We start from the raw sequence: 25,019 nt of genomic DNA, 5'->3' as shown, positions 1-25,019 counted from the left end.
TTTTAGGTGATAGCAGGAAAGGGACAGTCTGTTACATTGTCCATTTTGGTAGCTACCACGTACCTTTAAGTTTAAATTGGTTAAAATCAAACTTAAAATTAAGTTCCTCAGTCACACTAGCCACATTTCAAGTGCTCAGTAGCCACAAGTGGCCAGTGGTTACTATGTTGGACAGCACAAATACACATAGAACATTTTCATCATTGCAGTAGGTTCTGTTGGGTGCTGCCTGTCTAGGAAAAGTTAATTTGGCAGGAGTTGGACAAGTAGTCAGAGAATGGCAGAGGGTCTGAGTGGTGTAGAAAAGGGGTGCAGGCATGGAATTTGGAGAAGAAAAGAACAAAATTCCAGGGAGCCGTATGCAAGATATGAGACTTAGAAAAGAGCAGGTAAGGGGCGCATGGGTGGCTCAGTCGGTTAAGTGTCCGGCTCTTAGTTTTGGCTCAGGTCAGGATCTCCTGGCTTTGTGGGTTTGAGCCCTGCATTGGGCCCTGTGCTGGCAGCGTGGAGCCTTCTTAGGATTCTCTCTGTCCCTCTCCCTCTGCCCCCACCCCACTCATGCTGTCTCTGTCTCTCTACCCCCCACCCCAAAACAGAAAAACAACAACAACAAAAAAACAAAAAACAAAAAAACCCCAAACAGGTAAACAAGGGAAAGTGAAAAGTTGAAGGAAAGCCTCTTGGGGACTTGATTGTTTTCCACAGTACTTTGAGTTAGTGATGGACCCAGTGTCATTCCTTGCTGGTTGGCAGGGGGAAGCTACTTGAATCTATCTTGGTCAGTTTCAGTATCCTCTGGGAAGGTGTAGGAAATAGATGGTGGAGCTGAACTGTAGGGAGTACTTCCACTGGGCAGATTACTCAAATGGAATAGAAAGTAGAAAGCTAAACCGTTAAAAAAAAAAGGTGGATAATTTGATCATTACTGTATACAATATTTTCTATAAGGAATAACCAGGAAGTTGGAGGAAGGGTAGGCAGCAGAGTCTCTGAGGTGTCGCTGTGTTTTGGTTGCTGTTAATAACAGTGCCTTTTTCTCAAAGGCCTTATCATGTTGAGGGTGGAGCAGAGCCCCCTTCACCCTGTCTCACTGCTCCTGCCACCAAACCAGTTGGTACAGTTTGTATTATGTCAAGGCAAGATAAATCTGGAGTGTTCGAGCTCAGTCTAGGTAAAGTATTCATTAAGGCTATTGGAAAGAGCCTTTTCTTTTCCAAAGGTTCTTCTGTAAGTTTATTTTTATTAGGGTGTAGAAATCTTCATAGAATAGAATAGCCTCTTTTTGTGCTGATTATAGTGTCTCAGAGTCACCATCCACAAACTTTCTTACATTCAAGTAGGCTTTCATTTTGTGAATTGTATTGCTCTACCCAGCCTGGTCCATGGCATCTTTCCAAACATGCTTTACTGTAGGGATTGCTTTTCTAGCTTAGTTAATAAAAATATATTTAAAGGTTTATCTGGGTGCAGTTTTGTGTGCTGCCAGTGTTATTCTAAGTCCTCTAAGCTGTGAAATCAGGTATGAGCCACTTAGGTGGTAGACTTGCCACATTCCTTACAGGTAATATAGATGCCCTTGTTTTCTGAACCAAAAAATTGAGATTTATATTCTTTTTTTTCCCAAAGGTTTTTTTTTTTAAGTTTATTTATTTATTTTGAGAGAGAGTGCACAAGTGGGAGAGGGGCAGAGAGCGAGAGAGAATCCCAAGCAGGCACTGCACTGTCAGTGAAGAGGGCTCAAACTTACAAACCATGAGATTGTGACCTGATGCTTAACCACTTGAGCCACTCAGGTGCCTCAAGATTTATGTTACGATAAAGAATTTTTTAAATGTTTATTTATTTTTGAGAGAGAGAGAGTGCCCACAAGTGGGGGAGGGGCAAAGAGAGAGATAGGGAGACAGTATCCAAAGCAGACTCCAGGCTCTAAGCTATCAGCACAGAGCCTGACACAGGGCCCAAACCCATGAACCTCGAGATCATGACCTGAGCTGAAGTCAGATGCTTAACTGACTGAGCCACCCAGGTACCCCCTGTACTCCCCCCGCCAATAAGGAATTTTGATGCTACCTCTGGATAAAAGAGAGAAGCTGAGAAATATATTTAGATACTGAATATTGGAGTTTCTGGGAAGTTCTCCTGGCTTCTATGAGGCTATCACAGCAAGTATTTGAAATTAAGACTATGCTGGATAATTTGGAAAATACGATCACCTTCAAATACATGTAAAATGGCTAATTCTCAAATGGCAGGTTGATTATTGCTTCATTAAATGCCAAAGATAATGTATGCTGTGTTGTATTTAGCCAGTTCCATTAGAGATCTAGGATATTCTTTTTAATGACTGAACTGAAATGCACAAAATAGTTTCAACCTAGTAATATTCAAGGAGGAAGCCTTAAACATGGGGTGCATTCTGATTAAGTCTAAGACCTTTTCAGCTTTTTCTTTTCTGTATCAACATCGAGCTTTCAAACAGTTTTATTTATCTTTTTATTTATTTATTTATTTATAATAAAATTTTTCAGAAACAAATTTCTACAGAGTTTTCTTCCAGTTGTGTTCTCAGTATAATGCCATTTCTTTTCACAGATTTGCTTGTAAATGCATCACAAAGAGGCAGCCCAGAATGAAGAAAGCAAGCAGGAGTGTCGGCTCAGTGCCTAAAGTGTCTGGGATAAGCAAAACACAAACAGTAGAAAAAACTAAACCTGAAAACAGCTCTTCAGCATCTACAGGAGGCAAACTCGTAAAACCTGGAACAACAGCATCATTGTCAAAGGTATTAAAATGTGGCAGTGTTTGAATATGTGATGGATTTTAGGAGGAGTGAATCTTAAAATGTTTGATTTATTAAATAAACATTATTTAGGGTTTGCCTTCTGCGAACCTCTGGGAACACACAGCCTTTGAAGAGTTCACAGTGTGGTATACTTGGTGTGTTTGGTCTGACTTTATGAATGAAACCAAATAGTAGGCTTATTGTGAAACAAATCACTGAGCACTTGCCTTGTGCAAGGCTCTTGTGCTGGTGTGAGCTGGAGGTAGAGTCTGCCTTCAAGGAGCTTGTGGTGTAACAGGTGGAGGTTGTCATATACAAACATAACTAAAATTCACGCAAAAAATTCAGATACCCGGGAGAGCAGGAAAGCGGTGTAAGCATTTCAGGAAAACATTGTTTCCAGCCCAAGAAGGTTTTATGAAAAGAGCATGTGTGCCAGGTCTTAAAGGATGACCAGCAATAACATTCCTGGAACCCCTAGATAGGATTTTTTATTTCCAGTCTTACTCCCTTGCACACCGTAAACTGTTACTCTTTTTCTGACAGCTAATCCTGTATTAATCCCGTTAAAATTGGGTAATATTTATTTAGTTAGAGCATAACTCGTTTTTCTTACATTCTTTTTGAGGCTGGTTTAGTTCTTGTTGGTACAGGATAGTGGCTATGGGCTTCAATAGCAGATGGACCCAGGCTTTGTATGCATGTGCTTCACAGCGTCATCATAGTCAGGATGAAAGAAGGAATGTATGGAAGTGGTTAGCACAGAATCTGGCACATGGCAAGTGCTTTGTAATGACAGGTAGTAGCATTTTTATTGATTACCTCTAGAGATTTTTACCAGCTCAGGACTGATTTCTGAAAATAATAGTCTTCTTTGGGTGTTCTCAGTGTCTGGGTTGATTTGGACCATCCAAGGGACAAGATGACTCCAGACCATTTTTCTGCTGGTCAAATCTTAGATCCACTGCAGAGATCCACACAGTCTTCTAGTCTTTCTTCGTGCAGAATCTACTTATTTGTTCTTTGCTTGTTTGTCCTGGGAATTTTGTGTTTTGAGTAGAAACTTTGACTCTATGGAGAAAACCTGGAGAGGGTTTCTGCTAGTCTGATAGGGAGAAACCAAGCACTGCTTGAAACATGATCTGTTTAAAAGCCTTTTGTCCAGGCAGGGCTTTGATAGATTGTGGCTTAATTATTTTAAGAAGCATCTCATGGGAACAGCAGATGAGGGAATTCCTTATATGTATTGAAAGATCTAGCTGGGAATGCTGGTTTTTCTATTCCAGTGTTGTCAAAACTAAACCCAGACATACTCCACCTGCCCCCAGATTTCTTCCTTGCTACAGCTTTGATGAGCTGCTGGGTGTCATCCTATGGCTACCAGGAATAGACCTTTGTCCTACTTCCGTTAGTCTGAATCAGCATCCTGAATTGCTTCCTTGGTGGCAGTGCTGTCACTCTTTTGTGTAAGATAGCTGGCGTTTTCTGACCTAACAGGTTACTTAGTTGCTAGGGTTGTCTTCAGAGCAGAGTGTCTTTGTGACTGGGTGACCTGTTATTTACGTGACTGGAAGAACAGGTTGAAACATTGGCATTGGATATGTTCTGCTTTCCTTCTGTTGCCTCCCCATCAGTGGCAAACAGAGTTTTTGAAGGTTCACTGTGGAGTGTGCCCTGAGGAGGCATGTCAGATCTTCTGAGGTCTGTATCTGGAGTTGATGGTACTTTGGTTTTGAACAGTGAGTACCTTTTTATTGTAAAGCAAAAACAACTGTATTCCTGCTCTGTGGCAGCACATGCCAGCTGTCCATAGCTGTGGCTCTCCTTTGTTGGCTCTTTTAAGTAGGGGGTGTGTGGAGTGGGAAGGGCCTCAGAAGAGGTGAAACTGTTTGGGAACACTTTATCCAGACTGAAGCAATTGCTTTTACTTAAGAAAGGAGAAGAAAAATGTCACTGAATAGAAATTGAAGAAGACACAGAAGGAAAGAAAGAAATAGTGAAAATGAACAGAAAAATTGAAAATTTCAGATCAAAAGGGTTTGGAGACCCCACAAAATTAAGTGTTATTTTATTTTCCTAATTTTTCATACTTCACTGTGCTTCTCTACTGGCATTTGGACACTTCCCACAACTTGAATTCCTGTAACTGGGTTGGAGCATTGATGATTAACCAGATGAATGAAGCTGTTGGCTTTTGATCATGTAGACACCATGTACACATACTCACCCACTCATGTGGGCACCCACATATGTGTCTCTGTCACTGCACAGTGTTCAACACTTTTCTTATAGTGGCAGGGCATGGGGACGTTTCTTTACCTCTCATTTCAAATATTGTTTGGGGCTAGATTTAGTTAAGGTGGAGGAGAAAGGACCTTTTTTGACCAGAGCACCTCACTGCTGATTGGAACTTTTGTAAATATAAAATACAACACTACTGCTGTTCCTAGGTTTTTAAATTAATTAATTATTATTATTTTTTTTTTTTTGAGAGACAGAGAGTGCATGGGGGAGGGGCAGAGAGAGAGGGAGAGACAGAATCTGAAGCAGGCTCCAGGCTCCGAGCTGTCAGCACAGAGCCCGACGCAGGGCTCGAACTCATGAACCTATGAGATCATGAGCTACGCCAAAATCAGATGCTTAACCGACTGAGCCACCCACTGTCCCTAGTTTTGAGGAAATTATTCCCATTCTTGTGAGTAGCTATGACGTCTGGTTTGGAGCCTTTGTATGACTAATTCTTTGTCACAGTGAGCGGAGAGGATGATTTGGTCTCCTATGTGCCTGCACTTTCCAGGTTTCACACACTGCTCAGGTGTTCATGGTTAATCCTTGTAGTAGAAGTAATATACTTTTTTATTGTCCCAAGAATACATTTTTCTAAAGGTTAATAGATAAGTAGTAAATTGTAGTTACTTCAGTTAGACTCTGTCTAAATAATTGATGACTGTGATGATTATGATTATTTGTGATCATATACCTTTTCGGTATAAAAATTAGTTAACCGTGTGATTGAACAATCCACCTCTGAAACTTGAAAGGCAAAATTTAAAAACTGAACTTAAATTTTGAGTTGGTGATGCAGACCATGAAACGTGGACTTTACCTTGAGAAGCATGTATACATTAGTTGTATTGTTTCATTATTTGTATCTGGAAGGGTTTTTTTTTAAACATTCTTTTTAAAAAAATTTTTCATTGGTGCACCTGAGTGGCTCAATCGGTTAAGCATCCAACTTCAGCTCAGTTCGTGATCTCACAGTTTGTGAGTTCGAGCCCCACATCAGGCTCTGTGCTGACAGCTCAGAGCCTGGAGCCTGCTTTGGATTCTGTGTTTCCCCCTCTCTCTGCCCCTCCCTGGCTCGTGCTTTGTCTCTCTCTGTCTCTCAAAAATAAATAAATGTTAAAAAAATGAAAATTTTTTTTATTCTTTTTTTTTTATTATTATTAAGTAAACTCTATACCCAACATGAGGCTTGAATTTATGATCCTGAGATCAAGAGTTGGATGTTCTACCAATTGAACCAGCCAGGTGCGCCTGTATCTAGAAGTTTTTTACCAAATGATATTTTTGTATCTGTTATTAAAAAGTAGGCTAAAAATCTCTTCCCTCCATCAGTTTTATTTTTTGGCCTGTTGTTAATGGTGGGGGAGGGTAGAGTTTACATGTGGAAATGCACATGCATTTGCAGAATTGTGTTAACAAAAATTGAAATAGGGAAAAACATCAGCCTGCAGTAGCTTCATGTAAAAGGAAGTTGGTGAGTACAGAGTTGTTTTTTGTTTTTATTTTTTTAAGTTTCTTTTCTTTCTTTATTTTTTTAGTAATCTCTACACCCAACATAGGGCTCAAGCTCACAACCCCACCTGAGCTCAAGTGTTGCATGCTCTTCTGACTGAGCCAGCCAGGCATCCCTGTTTTTAGTTTTTTGATGAAGTATACACCCAGAACACAAAAGCACTTGTGTTCAGTGTAGTGAATCACCACAAAGCTAATATACTCTGCAGCCACCACTAGGTCAAGGAACAGAGCACACTTATATCACGGTGGCTCCCCACATGTCCCCTCTTAATTTCTGCCCTTTCTAGAAGTAACTACCATCCTAACTTCTAGCTCCAGAGGTTAATTTTGCTAATGTTTTTTAAGATTTTTATTTTTAAGTAATCTCTACACCCAACATGGGGCTCGAACTTAGAACCCTGAGATCAAGAGTTGCATGCTCTACCAACTATGCCAACCAGGTGTCCGAATTTTGCTAATTTTTTATCTTTACATAGGTATAATTGTACACTCTGTTCTTTTCTATGTCTGTATGATTTCCTTAACTCAGTGTTACCATCACTTTGCTTATCCATATTGTTATCTTATAACAGCAGTTCCGTCTTCATTGCAGATTACTGATCCATGGAATGACTATGTCACTCATCTGTTCTGTTGTTGATGGACATCTGGAGTTTCCCTTTTGTGGCTACTAAGAACAGTATTGTTAGGAACATTTAAAAAAAAATTTTTTTTAATGTTTATTTATTTTTGAGCAAGAGGGACAGAGTGTGAGCGGGGGGAGGGCAAAGAGAGAGAGAGACATAGAATCCAAAGCAGGCTCCAGGCTCTGAGCTGTCAGCACAGAGCCTGATTCGGGGCCCAAACTCATGAACCGTGAGATCATCACTTGAGCCGAAGTCAGACACCTAATTGACTGAGCCACCCAGGTGCCCCAGGAACATTCTTATTCATGTCTTTTAGTCCACATGTACAGCCATTTCTGTTGGCTCTGTAACTAGGAGTGAAACTATGAGGTCATAGGGTGCATAGTGTTCAGCTTTCTTGGATATAGGGCCAGATCATTTCCCATTTTACACTTCTGGTGGCTCCACATTCTCACCTGCACTTAAGTCACTCTCCATTTTAACCATTCAGGTGTATGTAGAGGGATTCTGAAGTGGCTTCAGTTTGCATTTGCATTATTATCAGTGGGATTAAGCACATTTTTGTATCTTACTTTTATGTGTTTAGTGGACAGTTAGATATCTTATTTGTGAAGTGCTTCTTAAAATCACTTGCCCATTTTTTTTATTATGTTGTCTCTCTTTTTTAACTCTTTTTTTTTTTTTTTTTTGTAGTAAAACACATTTACCGTCTTAACCATTTTTAAGTGTACGGTTCAGTACTATTAAGTACATTCACATTGAGCAACTGTTCCCACCATCCATCTCCAGAACTTTTTCATCTTGCAAAACTGAAACTCTGTCTCCATTAATCAACAACTCCCCATTCCCCCTCCCCAGCCTCTGGCAACTACCTTCTGTCTCTTTGAATCCGACTATGTAAGTACTTCATATGAGTGGAATCATATTTGTCTTTTTGCCACTGGCTGATTTCACTTAGCATAATGTTCTCAGAGTTCATCCACATGGTAGCATGTATCAGAATTTCCTTTTTAAAGGTTTAATAGTATTCTACTGTATGTATATACCACATTTTGTTTATCCATTCTTCCATCAATGGACACTTTGGTTGTTTCTGTGTGGACTTTTGGCTGTTGTAAATAATAGCTGTGAAATTGTGTGAGAAAATATCTCTTAGAGGCCCTGCTTTCAGTTTTTTGGGGATATATTCAGAAGTGGAATTTCTGGGTCATATGATAATTCTATTTTTAATTTTTTGAGGAGCCTCCATACTGTTTCCCACAGCAGCTCTACCATTTTACATTCCCATCAAGGAATTCTCTTCCCAACAAGTGTTTTAATTTTCCCATGTCCTCACCACACTTTTTTTTTCTTTAATAGTAACCACTGAAATGGGTATGAAGTGGTGTAGTTTGTCTTTTTTGTACTGATTTATAGTTCTTTGGCTATTCTAGATGTGAGTCCTTTGTCATTTATATGTCTTGCACATATGTCCTCCCACTCTGTGCCTTTTCTTTCTCTTTCTTTAATGGTATCTTTTGATAAATGGAAGTTCTTAATTTTAATATAGTCCAGTTTGTTAATTTTTTCTTTATAGTTAGGGATGTGTGGTGTGTATGTGTGTGTGTTTATGGAATGTTTCGTCATCCCAAGGTCAGGAAGAGAGTCTCCTGTATTTTTTCAAGAGTATTATTATTATTATTATTATTATTATTTTTTTAATTTATTTTGAGAGGGAGAGAGACTATGCACATGTGTGCACAGGAGCAGGAGAGGGGTAGAGAGAGAGGGAAAGAGAGAATCCCAAGTAGGCTCTGCGCCTTCAGCACAGAGCCCTATGTGGGACTTGAACTCACAAACTGTGGGATCATAACCTGAGCCAAAATTGAGAGTCAGATGCTTAACTACTGAGCCACCCAGGCACCCCCCCTACATGTTAACCTCTTATCATGGCTGGTCATTTTTCCTTTACACGTGTACTACATACATATATAATTTTTTCTTGAACTTGAAAGTGTAAATTGTAGAGATAATGCTTCTTTACTGCTGGATATTTCAGTGTGCATTTCCCAAAAAACAAGGATATTCTCTCTTGTAACCAGAGTATAGTTACTAGATCTGGAAGTGAACATTGATAAAATGCTAGTATCTCATCTATAGACTTTAATTAAATTTCACCAATTGTGCCAATGTCCATTTTAGCAAAAAAGACGAACATTTTTTTCTGGTCCAGCTTTCAGTCTAGGACAGTGAATTACAGTTAGTTGTCATGCTCTCCAAATTCTTCTTAAATCTAGAATAGTTCCTCAGTTTTTGTCTTTTATGACCTTGTCATTGCAGAAGAATGTAGGCCAGTTTATTTGGTAGACTGTCTTCCAAATTTAGGTTTCTCATGTCTCTTTGTGATTAGGTTGAGGATATGCACTTTTGGCAGAAGTCCTACAGAAGCCACATGTCCTTGGCATAGCATTTCCAGAAGTACATGCTGTCAATCTGTTCCATTCCTGGTGATATTAACTTAATTTGATTAGGGTGGTGTCTGGTTTTTTCCACTATCAGGTTACCATGTTTCCTTTTGTTAATTAATAAAGTATCTTATCAAAAACACTTGGGAGATTTTATAAATACCCTCTTTGTCATCAAACTTTCACACCCTAACTAGCAATTTTTGGTAATTCTTTCCAGGATCTGTTATTAGTATGATTTTTGCCAAGTGGTAGTTTTTTAATTCCATCATTCTTTCTACATTTAGTAGTTGCATATTAGTGTGGAATAATGGACTGTTTATTCAGTGGGCTGTCAATGGTTAGCATGGTTTATTTTGATGCTCAGATTGTCCCCTTCAAGCTGGCTCCTGTGTTCTTTTGACATGTTCCTGTTCTTTTTTGAACAGCCTTTTAATTTCTGACGTAAGTTTTCTTTTTTTTTTTTCTTCAATATATGAAGTTTATTGTCAAATTGGTTTCCATACAACACCCAGTGCTCATCCCAAAAGGTGCCCTCCTCAATACCCATCACCCAACCTCGCCTCCCTCCCACCCCCCATTAACCCTCAGTTTGTTCTCAGTTTTTAAGAGTCTCTTATGCTTTGGCTCTCTTCCACTCTAACCCCCTTGTTTTTTTTTCCTTCCCCTCCCCCATGGGTTTCTGTTAAGTTTCTCAGGATCCACATAAGAGTGAAAACATATGGTATCTGTCTTTCTCTGTATGGCTTATTTCACTTAGCATCACACTCTCCAGTTCCATCCATTTTGCTACAAAGGGCCATATTTCATTCTTTCTCATTGCCACGTAGTACTCCATTGTGTATATAAACCACAATTTCTTTATCCATTCATCAGCTGATGGACATTTAGGCTCTTTCCATAATTTGGCTATTGTTGAGAGTGCTGCTATAAACATTGGGGTACAAGTGCCCCTATGCATCAGTACTCCTGTATCCCTTGGGTAAATTCCTAGCAGTGCTATTGCTGGGTCATAGGGTAGGTCTATTTTTAATTTTTTGAGTAACCTTCACACTGTTTTCCAGAGTGGCTGCACCAGTTTGCATTCCCACCAACAGTGCAAGAGGGTTCCCGTTTCTCCACATCCTCGCCAGCATCTATAGTCTCCTGATTTGTTCATTTTGGCCACTCTGACTGGCGTGAGGTGATATCTGAGTGTGGTTTTGATTTGTATTTCCCTGATGAGGAGCGACGTTGAGCATCTTTTCATGTGCCTGTTTGCCATCCGGATGTCTTCTTGAGAGAAGTGTCTATTCATGTTTTCTGCCCATTTCTTCACTGGGTTATTTGTTTTTCGGGTGTGGAGTTTGGTGAGCTCTTTATAGATTTTGGATACTAGCCCTTTGTCCGATATGTCATTTGCAAATATCTTTTCCCATTCCGTTGGTTGCCTTCTGGTTTTGTTGATTGTTTCCTTTGCTGTGCAGAAGCTTTTTATCGTCATAAGGTCCCAGTAGTTCATTTTTGCTTTTAATTCCCTTGCCTTTGGGGATGTGTCAAGTAAGAAATTGCTACAGCTGAGGTCAGAGAGGTTTTTTCCTGCTTTCTCCTCTAGGGTTTTGATGGTTTCCTGTCTCACATTCAGGTCCTTTATCCATTTTGAGTTTATTTTTGTGAATGGTGTGAGAAAGTGGTCTAGTTTCAATCTTCTGCATGTTGCTGTCCAGTTCTCCCAGCACCATTTGTTAAAGAGACTGTCTTTTTTCCATTGGATGTTCTTTCCTGCTTTGTCAAAGATTAGTTGGCCTTACGTTTGTGGGTCTAGTTCTGGGGTTTCTATTCTATTCCATTGGTCTGTGTGTCTGTTTTTGTGCCAATACCATGCTGTCTTGATGATTACAGCTTTGTAGTAGAGGCTAAAGTCTGGGATTGTGATGCTTCCTGTTTTGGTCTTCTTCTTCAAAATTACTTTGGCTATTCGGGGCCTTTTGTGGTTCCATATGAATTTTAGGATTGCTTGTTCTAGTTTCGAGAAGAATGCTGGTGCAATTTTGATTGGGATTGCATTGAATGTGTAGATAGCTTTGGGTAGTATTGACATTTTGACAATATTTATTCTTCCAATCCATGAGCACGGAATGTTTTTCCATTTCTTTATATCTTCTTCAATTTCCTTCATAAGCTTTCTATAGTTTTCAGCATACAGATCTTTTACATCTTTGGTTAGATTTATTCCTAGGTATTTTATGCTTCTTGGTGCAGTTGTGAATGGGATCAGTTTCTTTATTTGTCTTTCTGTTGCTTCATTATTAGTGTATAAGAATGCAACTGATTTCTGTACATTGATTTTGTATCCTGCAACTTTGCTAAATTCATGTATCAGTTCTAGCAGACTTCTGGTGGAGTCTATCGGATTTTCCATGTATAATATGTCATCTGCAAAAAGTGAAGCTTAACTTCATCTTTGCCAATTTTGATGCCTTTGATTTCCTTTTGTTGTCTGATTGCTGATGCTAGAACTTCCAACACTATGTTAAGCAACAGTGGTGAGAGTGGACATCCCTGACATGATAAGTTTTCTATTTCTCCAGCCCCAGCCCTATAGTCAGTCAGCCTTTTCTCCAAAGAGGACTTGTTCCTTTTAGTAGAGGATGGAACTTAAAGCCTTTGGAAACGAGGTGTGCTCTTGCTTTTGAGTGTATGGTTTTAAGCCTGCTTAGTAGACAAGAGAGGAAACATACACACACACACACATCTGTATCAATTTTCATATCTGTTTCTCTCCATATATTGAAAACCTATGAGGGGCGCCTGGATGGCTCAGTTGGGTGGCCAAATTCATCTCAGGTCATGATCTCATGGTCCATGGGTTTGAGTCCCGAGTCAGGTAATGTGCTGACAACTCAGAGCCTGGAGCCTACTTCTGCTTCTGTGTCTCCCTCTCTGCCCCTCCCCTGCTTTCTCTCTCTTTTTTTTTTGTCTCTCTCTCAAAAATAAACATTAAAAAAAAAAAAAAAGCCTATGAGTTCACACTGTTACTTCCAAATCCAGTTGACATACATACAATGTTTAGAGTAGCCTTTTCACTTTATGTAATTGTAATCCCAATCTCTTGACAGTGAGAGACCTGGTTTTCATTATCTATATTTACTTATTTTCTAAATCCTAGAATATACAGCCAATAGTTAGAGAATTGCTCACCCATGCCACTGCCAAAAACAAATCTACTAGCTAGAGTTCAAAATGTATACTTTTTAGTGGTTAGCTTGAGAGTTTGAGGATTTATGGTCAAAATACTGTTTTCAGAAGATATTTGGATTCTTCCCCTGCCCCCTACCCTGTGTGACTATGTCATTTATTTGAAATGCAGTTTAGTCTATTTGTTCCTATTGTGTTCCATTTTAGGGGAAACCTTAAACCCTTGTTTGTTTAATTTTAATTTACTGCCAGCATGTGAAACACTATCACAGTTCAGTTCTACATGTCAGAACTAGGACAAGATGTGAAAAGTGTCCCTCTCCTCCCCGATTCCTTCTTACTCTGTCCCCACCTGTCCCTAGGAGGTTAAGAGTCTGGTTGGGTTTTTGTTTTTATCCTTCCTGTGTTCCTTTTGCACAAATGATCAGATACATGTATATTTATTTTTTTATTTCCCCTTTGTTACCCAAAAGTTGCCATAATTAGATCTACTTCTGCCCATTTTCTTTTTTTCACCTAATATATTCTAGAAATCTCTTTATACCAATTTATGGCAGCCTTTCTCATTCTGTTTAATGTGTCTTTGTATGGATATACTACAGTTTTTTCAGCTAGTGTCCTATGTATGGATATTCAAAGTGTTTCCAGTATTTTGCAGTTAAAAACAATGCTGCATTGACTAACCTTATGTGTATGTATTTTTGTATTATTGGAGGTATGTCTTCAGGTGAAATTCCTAGAGGTGGGATTGCTGGGCACAAGGTAAATGCATATGTAGTTCTGTTAGACATTGCTGGGTTCCTTTCATAAGGCCACATCCAGCTGTGTTCTCACCAGCAACCTATGAGTGTGCCTGTTTCCCCACATCCTTCCCAAAGGAACGTGGCATAACTCTTCATTTTTGCCAGTCTCTTAGGTGAGATGTGGTGTCTTAATGTTGTTTAATTTACATTTCTCCTATTGTGAGTTAGACTGGTTATATCTTTTGTATTGTGTATGTATTCATTATATGTGATAGTTCATTTTGGTCACCTTTCTATGTGTCTTTTACCCCTTTATTGCCAAGAGTTCTTTTTGTATTAAGGATATTAGCTGTTTATTTGTGAGGTATTGCAGATATACTCTCCCCGTTTCTCATTTTTTAAAATTTTGCTTACGATGATATTTGTGTATCATGCACAGGATTAAATTTTTTTTAAGATTTTAATTTTTATAGACTTAGGTTTATCAATTCTTTATTTTATCATTCAGGATTTTGAATCATAGAAAACCTTGGGACTTATTTTTGATATGGTGTGAAATAGGGCTTACTCATTTTTGTAGGGGTTTTTTTGTGTGTGTGTGTGAATATACTATTAACCTAGTACTATTTATTGAAAAACCCATTTTTTTTCCCTGTACTCTTTCTTTGGTCATAAAACAGGTATCTATATAAGCAGTTTCTTTTGGGATTCTTTTGTGTTCCACTGGTTTATTCATGTGCCATTACTCTACTATCATGGTTAATGTGATAACTGCAGAATTTTTGACTTGGTTCTCTGAGGTATGTTGAACTCCGCCATTAACCAAAGACAAATAGTAAACAGAAGTGTGTTGATTAAGCCACTTTTCACATGACTGTGTAGGGTTGTCTTCAGATGTAATTTTTATGAAAGAAAATATATTTAACTTATGGAGAAAGAAAAAATACCTCAAAGATAATTTAACTTTTATTAACAGAATATAAAAGGTGATTTGAAAACATAAGAGTGTGTTGAGTTTATATACTGACTAATGGATGAGGGGCAAATTGACAGGAAGGAAGTAGAACTTAATTTGCAGATTTTTTTTTGTATCATAGTTGATGATCAATTTCATAAACAGGAACTAGTCTTAAAGAATATGAGCAATCCGGGGCGCCTGGGTGGCTCAGTTGGTTAGGTGTCCGACTTCGGCTCAGGTCATGATCTCATGGTCTGTGAGTTCGAGCCCCGTGTCCGGCTCTGTGCTGACAGCTCAGAGCCTGGAGCCTGCTTCGGATTCTGTGTCTTCCTCTCTCTCTGCCCCTCCCCTGTTCATGCTCTGTCTCTCTCTGTCTCAAAAATAAATAAACGTTTAAAAAAAAAAAAAAAAGAATATGAGCAATCCTTTATGATTAATGCAATATCCTCCTTCCTTCTTACATAACCAGATTTTTCATAATGTGACAACTCTAAATTACCAAAGCTTAATTAGCTTAATTCATTTAAATTAAAACATTAATCCTTTTCTACCTCGTTTTTAGTGAGACTGACCTACCTAATGGTATTATATTGTAACTTTTATAATTGAATGATGAGAACAGAATCTACTCTACTAACATTTAGAACAGGAAGAGACTTTAGAGATTAATAATTTATGAGCCATTTTGATTTATTGAAATGAATTTATTATGATTATCTAAGAGTAAGCTTGGCTCCAGATAAACAATAATATTAAATCGGTTGGTTAACTTGTGCTTTCACCTTCATGGGACAAAACTTTTGGTTCTTTTATTAAAAAGTAGTTTTTCATAGGTGCTGGTGAGGATGTGGAGAAACGGGAACCCTCTTGCACTGTTGGTGGGAATGCAAATTGGTGCAGCCGCTCTAGAAAACAATGTGGAGGTTCCTCAAAAAATTAAAAATAGAACTACTCTATGACCCAGCAATAGCACTGCTAGGAATTTACCCAAGGGATACAGGAGTGCTGATGCATAGGGGCACACGTACCCCAATGTTTATAGCAGCGCTTTCAACAATAGCCAGATTATGGAAAGAGCCTAAATGTCCACCAACTGATGAATGGATAAAGAAGATGTGGTTTATATACACAATGGACTGCTACTTGGCAATGAGAAAGAATGAAATCTGGCCACTTGTAGCAACGTGGATGGAACTGGAAGGTATTGTGCTAAGTGAAGTAAGTCAGTCAGAGAAAGATACCATATGTTTTCACTCGTATGTGGATCTTGAGAAACTTAACAGAAGACCATGGGGGAAGGGGAGGGGAAAAAATTACTTATGAACAGAGAGGGAAGGAGGCAAACCACAAGAGACTCTTAAATACAGAGAACAAACTGAGGGTGGATGTGGGGGGTGGGTGAGAGGAGAAAATGGGTGATGGGCACTGAAGAGGGCACTTGATGGGATGAGCACTGTGTGTTGTATGTAAGCTGATTTGACAATAAATTATATTTTAAAAAAGGTAGTTTTTCTTTTTTCACAGATTTTTAACTCCTCTATGTTCTTTCTAGAAATAAAATTTTTTTCATTCTTTTTTTTAAGTAATAATTTTATACCCAATCTCATTATCCAGAGTGCTTATTTTGTTTTTTTTTAATTGAAGCATAGTTTATGTCTGTTTTCTTTTTACTTTATTTTATTTTATTTTTAGTTTTATTTTTTAAAATTTACATCCAAATTAGTTAGCATATAGTGCAGCAATGATTTCAGGAGTATATTCTTTAATGCCCCTTACCCATTTAGCCCATCCCCCCTCCCACAATCCCTCCAGTAACCCTCTGTTGTTCTCCATATTTAAGAGTCCTTTATGTTTTGTTCCCCTCCCTGTTTTTATATTATTTTTATTTCCCTTCCCTTATGTTCATTTGTTTTGTCTCTTAAAGTCCTCATATGAGTGAAGTCATATGATATTTGTCTTTCTGACTAATTTCACTTAGCGTAGTACCCTCTAGTTCCATCCACAGAGTTGCAGTTGGCAAGGTTTCATTCTTTTTGATTGCCGACTAATACTCCATTGTATACGTATATACCACATCTTCTTTAAAAAAAATTTTTTTTTTTAATGTTTATTTATTTTTGAGAGAGACAGAGACAGAATGCGAGTGGGTTAGGGGCAGAGAGAGAGGGAGACACAGAAGCAGAAGCAGGCTCCAGGCTCTGAGCACAGAGCCCGATGCGGGGCTCGAACTCACAAGCTGTGAGATCATGACCTGAGCCGAAGTCGGACACTCAACCGACTGAGCCACCCAGGTGCCCCTATACCACATTTTCTTTATTCATCCATCGATGGACATTTGGGCCCTTTCCATACTTTGGCTATTGTTGATAGTGCTGCTGTAAACATTGGGGTGCATATGTCCCTTAAAAACAGCATACCTGTGTCCCTTGGATAAATACTTAGTAGTGCAATTGCTGGGTCATAGGGTAGTTCTATTTTTAATTTTTTGAGGAACCTCCATACTGTTTTCCAGAGTGGCTGCACCAGCTTGCATTCCCACCAACAATGCAAAAGAGATCTTCTTTCTCTGCATCCTCTCCAACATCTGTTGTTGCCTGAGTTGTTAATGTTAACCATTCTGACAGGTGTAAGGTGGTACCTCATTGTGGTTTTGATTTGAATTTCCCTGATGATGAGTGATGTTGAGCTTTTTTCATGTGTCGGTTGGCCATCTGGATGTCTTCCTTGGAGAAGTGTCTATTCATGTCTTTTGCCCATTTCTTCACTGGGTTATCTGTTTTTTGGGTGTTGAGTTTGATAAGTTCTTTATAGATTTTGGATACTAACCCTTTATCTGATATGTTGTTTGCAAATATCTTCTCCCATTCTTTCGGTTGCCTTTTAGTTTTGCTGATTGTTTCCTTTGCTGTGCAGAAGGTTTTTATTTTGATGAGGTCCCAGTACATTTTTGCTTTTGTTTCCCTTGCCTCTAGGGACGTGTTGAGTTAGAAGTTGCTGCGGCCACCTGTTTTCTTTGTAAAAAGCTCATATTTTTTTCAGTCGTCTTTATAAAATATAAATAAATTAATACAAAGGGTCTTTCTCAAGTAGTATGATCATTTAGACTGACTAACCCTCACTCTAACCATAAACTCTCTAGTTTTTATTTATATATTACCTCGGCTTTAAAAAAACTTTCAATTTTGGCTTAAATTAGACTACTAAAAAATTAGATCAGATAAGAAAACTAAATTTCCAAATAATGGCTCCATCACTTTACATCCATGATTTACTATAAAGCAATGAATATTATATCGGATTCTCAGTGGTTTTTCTCTCTAGAAATTGCAGGATGGCATTTTCTTTGGTATTACAGAACTTTACTGGGAGCCCATGTGATAGTGCTCAGATGATCCCTGTTCATAAGTCACGTCCTATCTGAAAGTAATAAAGAGTATGTCTTCACTTTTTCCACTCCCCCACTGACTGTGGCACATGTGGGCACACAGTCGGCTTCCATAAAGTTTTTGATTATATATATAATTTTTAAATTAAATTAAATTTTATTTTATTTTATTTTTATTTGAGAGAGCATGCCACTTAGGGAGAGGGGCAGAGGGAGAGAGAGAGAAAGAGAGAGAATCTCAAGCAGGGTCCATGTTTAGCATGGAGCCCGACACAGGGCTCAAATCCCTTATCCCCAGGATCGCAACCTGAGCTGTTATCAAGGGTTGACACTCAACTGACTGAGTCGCCCACGCACCCCATATTTTTGTATTTTTATTTTTATTAAAAAAACTTTTTTTAATGTTTATTTTTTAGAGAGAGAGAGACAGAACGTGAGCGGGAGAGGGGAAGAGAGAAGTGGGAGACACAGAATCTGAAGCAGGCTGCAGGCTCTGAGCTGTCAGCATAGAACCTGATGTGGGGCTTGAACTCATGAACTGTGAGATCGTGACCTGAGCCAAAGTCAGATGCTTAACCAACTGAGCCACCCAAGCGCCCCAGAGTTTTGCATTTTTAAAAGAAATGTGTGATTGTTTATAAACCAGTAAAGTACTCTCTGCAGCACAGTATGATGCATTGGTAACTGTCAGAAAGTCTTTGTGAGGCTCTTGAATTTAATATAAAAGCCAAGAACTTTGCTTTAGTCTCAAAATGTTATTTACTCTTGCTTCATCTAGTCAATTTGTTTTTCTTTTCTGTTACTTCTAGACCAAGAGCAATGATGACCTCTTAGCTGGAATGGCTGGAGGGGTGACAGTGACTAATGGTGTTAAAGGAAAGAAAAGCACCTGCCCTTCTGCTGCATCTTCAGCATCAGTCCCTGCCATGACCACTGTGGAGAATAAATCCAAGATCAGCACAGGTATAGGTGGCATTCAGAATAAGAGTTAAAGTGCTTTTTTGTTTGAAGCCAGAGTGCAGTGGTATTTAAGGGGTTCCACTAATTAGAAAATGTCAGACATGTATTTGTATTTCAACCCCATGTACTCATCACCCTTATCAACTGATGGCCAGTCTGAATTCCTTGACATCCACCTCCCCTCCTCGTTATTTTGAAGCAAATTCCGGGTATCATTTAATTTCTTCCACAAATATATAATTATCTTTGAAAGATAAGGATTCTTCTAAAAAGAAAATCACAATGCCATTATCAGTACTTAAAATAATTAATAATCATTCTTCAAATCATAAATATAGAGAAATACTCAAATTTACAACTTTAAAAAAAAATTTTTTTTAACATTTATTTATTTTCAAGAGACAGAGACAGAGTATGAGTGGGGGAGGGGCAGAGAGAGAGAGGGAGACACAGAATCCGAAGTAGGCTCCAGGCTCTGAACTGTCAGCACAGAGCCCGACACAGGGCTTGAACTCACTAACCATGAAATGACCTGAGCTGAAGTCAGATACTTAACCGACTGAGCCACCCAGGCGCCCCTCTTAAGTTTTCTTTCTTAAATCTATTTTTATCTTATAATTTAATTTTTGTAAAAACTGTTTGTTTGACCTATACTTTCCTGTGATCTGTATTTTGATGTCACACCCCTTTGATGTCCTTGGCCATGTTCCTTTGTTTGTTTACTGTTAATGCGATTGGATCTAGAGTCTTGATGGGATAGATTCAGGTTCATTTTTTACCCCCAAGACTCCTTCAAACATGGTAGTTGTCCATCCACTAGTAGGCATATCATTTTTGGTTGTCTGTCTTTCCATGATATAGGCAGCCTTTGATGATCAATGCCTGTATCCATTCATTCCTGTTCTACCATTCTTTCTTTATTCATTAGTAGCAATTTGGCTTTAGATTTGATAGAGTCCATAAGTTAACTCGTCCTGTAGTCCAAGGAGTAATGCTATCATTTTTTACTTTTTACACTTACAGAAAAACTTTAAGTCTTCCAATGAACACAAGACCATATGTTTGTAATACAGCTGATGAAAGCCTGTTAGTAAAGATTATAACAGACCTTCTTTATCATCCTTATTTAGGCTCTTAGCCCTTTTTGTATGTATTAGACTTTTTTCTAGCTCAGGTTTACCTACTGTCCTCTCTCTTGCTTTGACCTTCTGTGGTTTTTTCCTTCCATCCCAGATCACACCCTCCTGCTAATTATAATAGTCATATGTATGATCACGAGGAGGAAACATGGAAGGCATTATATTAGGCATCATTCCATTTTATGCTCACTATAGCCCTATGAGGTAGAGGCTATTACTATCCTCATTTTAGAGTTGTGAGAGCTATGCTTAAAGCTCAAGTATCTTGGCCTAAGGCCTTGCATTTGTTTGCTCAGAAAATATGTATTGGGTACTCGCTTTGTACCGGGCCACAAAGCTGGTAGTGGAGCAATGGCTGCACCTTAGGTCTTTTATTTTCAAGCCTGAGGTCATCACCACATTTAATACTCCAGCTTGTGTGGTAAGAAGGAAATTAAGTACTCTAATACCATCTATATATCTTCCTGTTTCCAGCTTTTAGAATTTACTGGGAAAGATCCCTTGGATTTGGGCCTTGGTTCCCTACTGACACCTTCCCTCACAAGGCTGAATTCAGTTATCACCTCCCTGGATCCATTGCCCCTACTGGTGGCAGCTTTATACATCTGTATGAGTTTGCTAGGGCACTCATAACAAAGTACACAGCCTGGGTGACTCAAACACAGACATTTAGTTTCTCACTAAAACTGGTTGAAGTCTGAGATCAAGGTTGTCAGCCAGTTTGGTTTCTTCTGAGGCCTCTCTCCTTGGCTTGTAGACGGCTGTTTTCTCCTTGTGTCCTCACATGGTGGTCCCCCTCTCTGTCTGTATCCCATTCTCCTCTTCTTATAAAGATACCAGTCAGATTGGATTAGGGCCCACCCTAATAACCCTATGTTAACATAAGTACCTCTTTAAGTTGATTACTCTTTTTCAAAATACAGTCACATTCTGAGGTACTGGGGGTTATGTCCTCAACATAAGAATTTATAGGACACAATTCAGCCCATAACAACATCCTTACTTCTTCAGTTCATCTACTCTATGTTTATTTACTCCCCATGACTTCTCTAAGACCAGTTCACTTGTCTGTAACTCAGATTTTTCTATCTACTCGCTGGTCACAATAATCTCAGAAGGGGAGCTTTTCTTTTTCATGTTCTGTCTGTCTCTTCCTTTCTTGTTTCTTTACCTCTCCTTTCCTTTTGGGGCATTGTCAATCCCTTCCCTCATTACTGGCTCCTTTCCTTTTTGGCTTTCAGGCATGTCCAGATCTTTTCTTTCTTACCCCGGATATTGGTTTGGTTTGCAATTGTTTCTTCTCATCTTGTTTCTTCTACCCTAAATCTGTTACGGATGTATTATCCCTTCTGTGTTCTTACAGAGATCCAGATCTCACTCCCCAAATGTAGGCCCTCCTTTTTTTTCTTTTACTATTCTGCCTGTCCACATTCCTCCTTTAACTGCTCTTCTTCCTTATATGTTTCACTTAGCCTCTAGATTAGTTTTCATAAAAATACTCTTTTCTGTGTGTCTTCCCTGCTCCAGAACACTTATTAAACATTTACTATTGTGACTCACTAAATTTTCCCTGATGTTCAGGGCCCTGTAGAAACTTCCCCTACTATTCCCATTAATTGTGTGACCTTACTTTTCCTTTCTGTGTGTCCTGTTCACTTCTGCTTCCTTGTTCTGTCCTGTGGCCTCCCCTGCTCTACACCAAACCCCTGGCAGAATCAGTGGCTGTCTACCTATATCACATAGACCTTTCGCTCTCTCTTACCCGTGAAGCCTGGTGCCTGCCATGTAAAGAACTAGCAGGTTTTTACAAAATACTGATTAGGTGTAGATCTTCTTTTTCTTTGCTTTTTTATTTATTTATTAAACAATTTTTTGGGGGCGCCTGGGTGGCTCAGTCGGTTGAGCGTCCGACTTCAGCTCAGGTCACGATCTCACGGTTCGTGAGTTCGAGCCCCGCGTCGGGCTCTGGGCTGATGGCTCAGAGCCTGGAGCCTGCTTCTGATTCTGTGTCTCCCTCTCTGTCTGCCCCTCCCCCATTCATGCCCTGTCTCTCTCTGTCTCAAATATAAATAAACATTAAAAAAAAAAATTATAAAAAATTTTTTTTAAATGTTTGTTTATTTTTGAGAGACAGACAGAGACAGAGTGTGAACAAGGGAGGAGCAGAGAGAGAGAGGAAGACACAGAATCCAAAGCAGTCTCCAGGCTCTGAGCCATCAGCACAGAGCCCGACGCGGGGCTCAAACTCATGAACTGCGAGATCACGACCTAAGCCAAAGTTGGACGCTCAACCGACTGAGCCACCCAGGCACCCCAGCTTGCTTTATTTATTTATTTATTTATTTATTTATTTATTTATTTATTTATTTTTGAGAGAGAAAGAGAGAAAGTGAGCGGGGGAGGGGCAGAGAGAGAGGGAGACAGAATCCCAAACAGACTGTGTGCTGTCAGCACAGAGCCCAGTGTGGGGCTTCAACCCAAGAACTGTGAGATGACCTGAGCTGAAACCAAGAGTCGTTTGCTTAACCAACTGAGCCACCCAGGTTTCCCTGTTTTCTAACATTCAAAGAGGCAGCATAGTGTACTACTTAAGTTGTGGATTCTGGAGCCAGACTCCCTGCCTGCGTTTGAATCCTTGCTCATCCACTTACTACATGTGGGATGTTGGCAAATTACTTAACATCTCTGTGTTTCTTCATGATAATAATAATGAGGCTTGTATAAATTAATGTATGTGAAGTGTTCATCTGTGTGTGTGTAAAATAAGCACTAAGTACATGTTAGCTATATTATAATTAATGTCATTGGTACTATTTATATGTCATTCTGTGATGTGAAAAACTTTTTGCACTTACTTTGATCGTACTTTTTTTGTTTATTACAGGTATCTTAGATTTTTGGTTTGTCCAGAGGCTGCTTTTCCCTTCTTGCTCATCCTTCTTTACCATCTGCTTCTATAGTTAGTTTGCTACCTGACTGGCTAATCCTAGAGTCTGCTTCATCTAGCTTGCCCTAGAGTATTATGCCCCTGGCCACTTGTTTAAAGTTCATGGTTTAGGATTCAAGTTAATGGGTAACTTTTTTTATGTTAATAGCTTTATTGAGATATAATTCTCATTTTATAAAATCCACCCACTTAAAGCGTACAATACAATGTATAACTTCTTTTTCATGGATAATTAAAAAAATAAATGATTTGGTTTTGAGGAAACTGAATTTTACAGTGATTAGAATCTAAGGCAGGATTAATGTCGGTCAAAATCAATGTGTAGGCCTCTAGATTTCATCTCATTAGACCTAGGGAATAACCTCTGTGCCTTTTGTTGCTAATATCTTTGCCTTACGTTCTTTGTTATAAACATTTAGGCACAAGTTCTTCAACCAAGCGGAGCACTTCTATAGGTAATAAAGAATCCAGTTCTACTCGAGAAAGATTACGCGAACGTACCCGACTAAACCAGAGCAAAAAACTACCCTCTGCAGGTCAAGGAGCCAATGATGTGGCATTGGCCAAGCGTTCCCGCAGTCGCACCACAACAGAATGTGATGTTCGCATGAGCAAGTCTAAGTCGGACAATCAGATCAGTGACAAAGCTGCTTTGGAAGCCAAAGTGAAAGAGCTGCTCACGTTGGCAAAAACAAAGGATGTGGAAATCTTACATTTGAGAAATGAGCTCCGAGACATGCGGGCCCAGCTGGGCATTAATGAAGATCATTCAGAGGGTGATGAAAAATCTGAGGAGAAGGAAGCTGTCATTGCTCACCAGCCAACCGATGTTGAGTCCACCTTGTTGCAGTTGCAGGAACAGAATACTGCCATCCGCGAAGAACTGAACCAGCTAAAAAATGAGAACAGAATGTTAAAGGACAGGTTGAATGCCCTGGGCTTTTCCCTAGAGCAGAGGCTAGATAATTCTGAAAAGCTATTTGGTTATCAGTCCCTGAGCCCAGAAATCACCCCTGGCAATCAGAGTGATGGAGGAGGGACCCTGACCTCTTCGGTGGAAGGCTCTGCCCCTGGGTCTGTGGAGGATCTCTTGAGTCAGGACGAGAACACCCTCATGGACCATCAGCACAGCAACTCAATGGACAATCTAGACAGTGAGTGCAGTGAGGTGTACCAGCCCCTCACATCGAGTGACGACGCCCTAGATGCGCCATCGTCCTCAGAGTCCGAAGGCATTCCAAGCATAGAGCGCTCCCGGAAGGGGAGCAGCGGCAACGCGAGTGAAGTGTCCGTCGCTTGCTTGACAGAAAGGATACACCAGATGGAAGAGAACCAACACAGCACGAGTGAGGAACTTCAGGCAACTCTGCAAGAGCTAGCTGATTTGCAGCAGATAACCCAAGAACTGAATAGTGAAAATGAAAGGCTTGGAGAAGAGAAGGTTATTCTTATGGAGTCTTTATGTCAGCAGAGTGATAAGTTGGAACACTTTAGCCGACAGATTGAATATTTCCGCTCCCTTCTGGATGAGCATCACATTTCTTATGTCATAGATGAAGATGTAAAAAGCGGACGCTATATGGAATTGGAGCAACGTTACATGGATCTAGCTGAGAATGCCCGTTTTGAACGAGAGCAGCTTCTTGGTGTCCAGCAGCATTTAAGCAATACTTTGAAGATGGCAGAACAAGACAACAAGGAAGCTCAAGAAATGATAGGGGCACTCAAAGAACGCAATCACCATATGGAGCGCATCATTGAGTCTGAACAGAAGGGTAAAGCAGCCTTGGCAGCCACGCTAGAGGAGTACAAAGCCACAGTGGCCAGTGATCAGATAGAGATGAATCGTCTGAAGTCCCAGCTGGAGAATGAGAAGCAGAAGGTGGCAGAGCTGTATTCCATCCATAACTCTGGAGACAAATCTGATATTCAAGATCTCCTGGAGAGCGTCAGGCTGGACAAAGAAAAAGCAGAGACTTTGGCTAGTAGTCTGCAGGAAGATCTGGCTCACACCCGAAATGATGCCAATCGTTTGCAGGACACCATTGCAAAGGTAC

At 39.5% G+C, this 25,019-nt stretch overlaps 1 protein-coding gene across 2 annotated transcripts in view; it reads left to right on the top strand.

Moving 5' to 3' along the window:
* The window catches only part of SPECC1L (sperm antigen with calponin homology and coiled-coil domains 1 like), a 141,107-nt gene that overhangs the window by 31,027 nt on the left and 85,061 nt on the right, over positions 1–25,019 (top strand). For both annotated transcript variants that reach the window (XM_045459260.1, XM_045459259.1), the window contains exons 2-4: positions 2,593–2,782; positions 18,726–18,879; positions 23,382–25,015. In XM_045459260.1, coding sequence (XP_045315216.1) covers positions 2,630–2,782; positions 18,726–18,879; positions 23,382–25,015 — 1,941 coding nt within the window. In that variant the 5' untranslated portion in view covers positions 2,593–2,629. The remainder of the gene's footprint in view (positions 1–2,592; positions 2,783–18,725; positions 18,880–23,381; positions 25,016–25,019) is intronic.

The sequence above is a fragment of the Leopardus geoffroyi genome, chromosome D3 (assembly GCF_018350155.1).
Source record: "Leopardus geoffroyi isolate Oge1 chromosome D3, O.geoffroyi_Oge1_pat1.0, whole genome shotgun sequence".
Lineage (NCBI taxonomy): Eukaryota > Metazoa > Chordata > Mammalia > Carnivora > Felidae > Leopardus > Leopardus geoffroyi.
The sequence above is the reverse complement of the archived record's forward strand: the minus strand, read 5'-3'. Positions and strand labels throughout refer to the sequence as shown.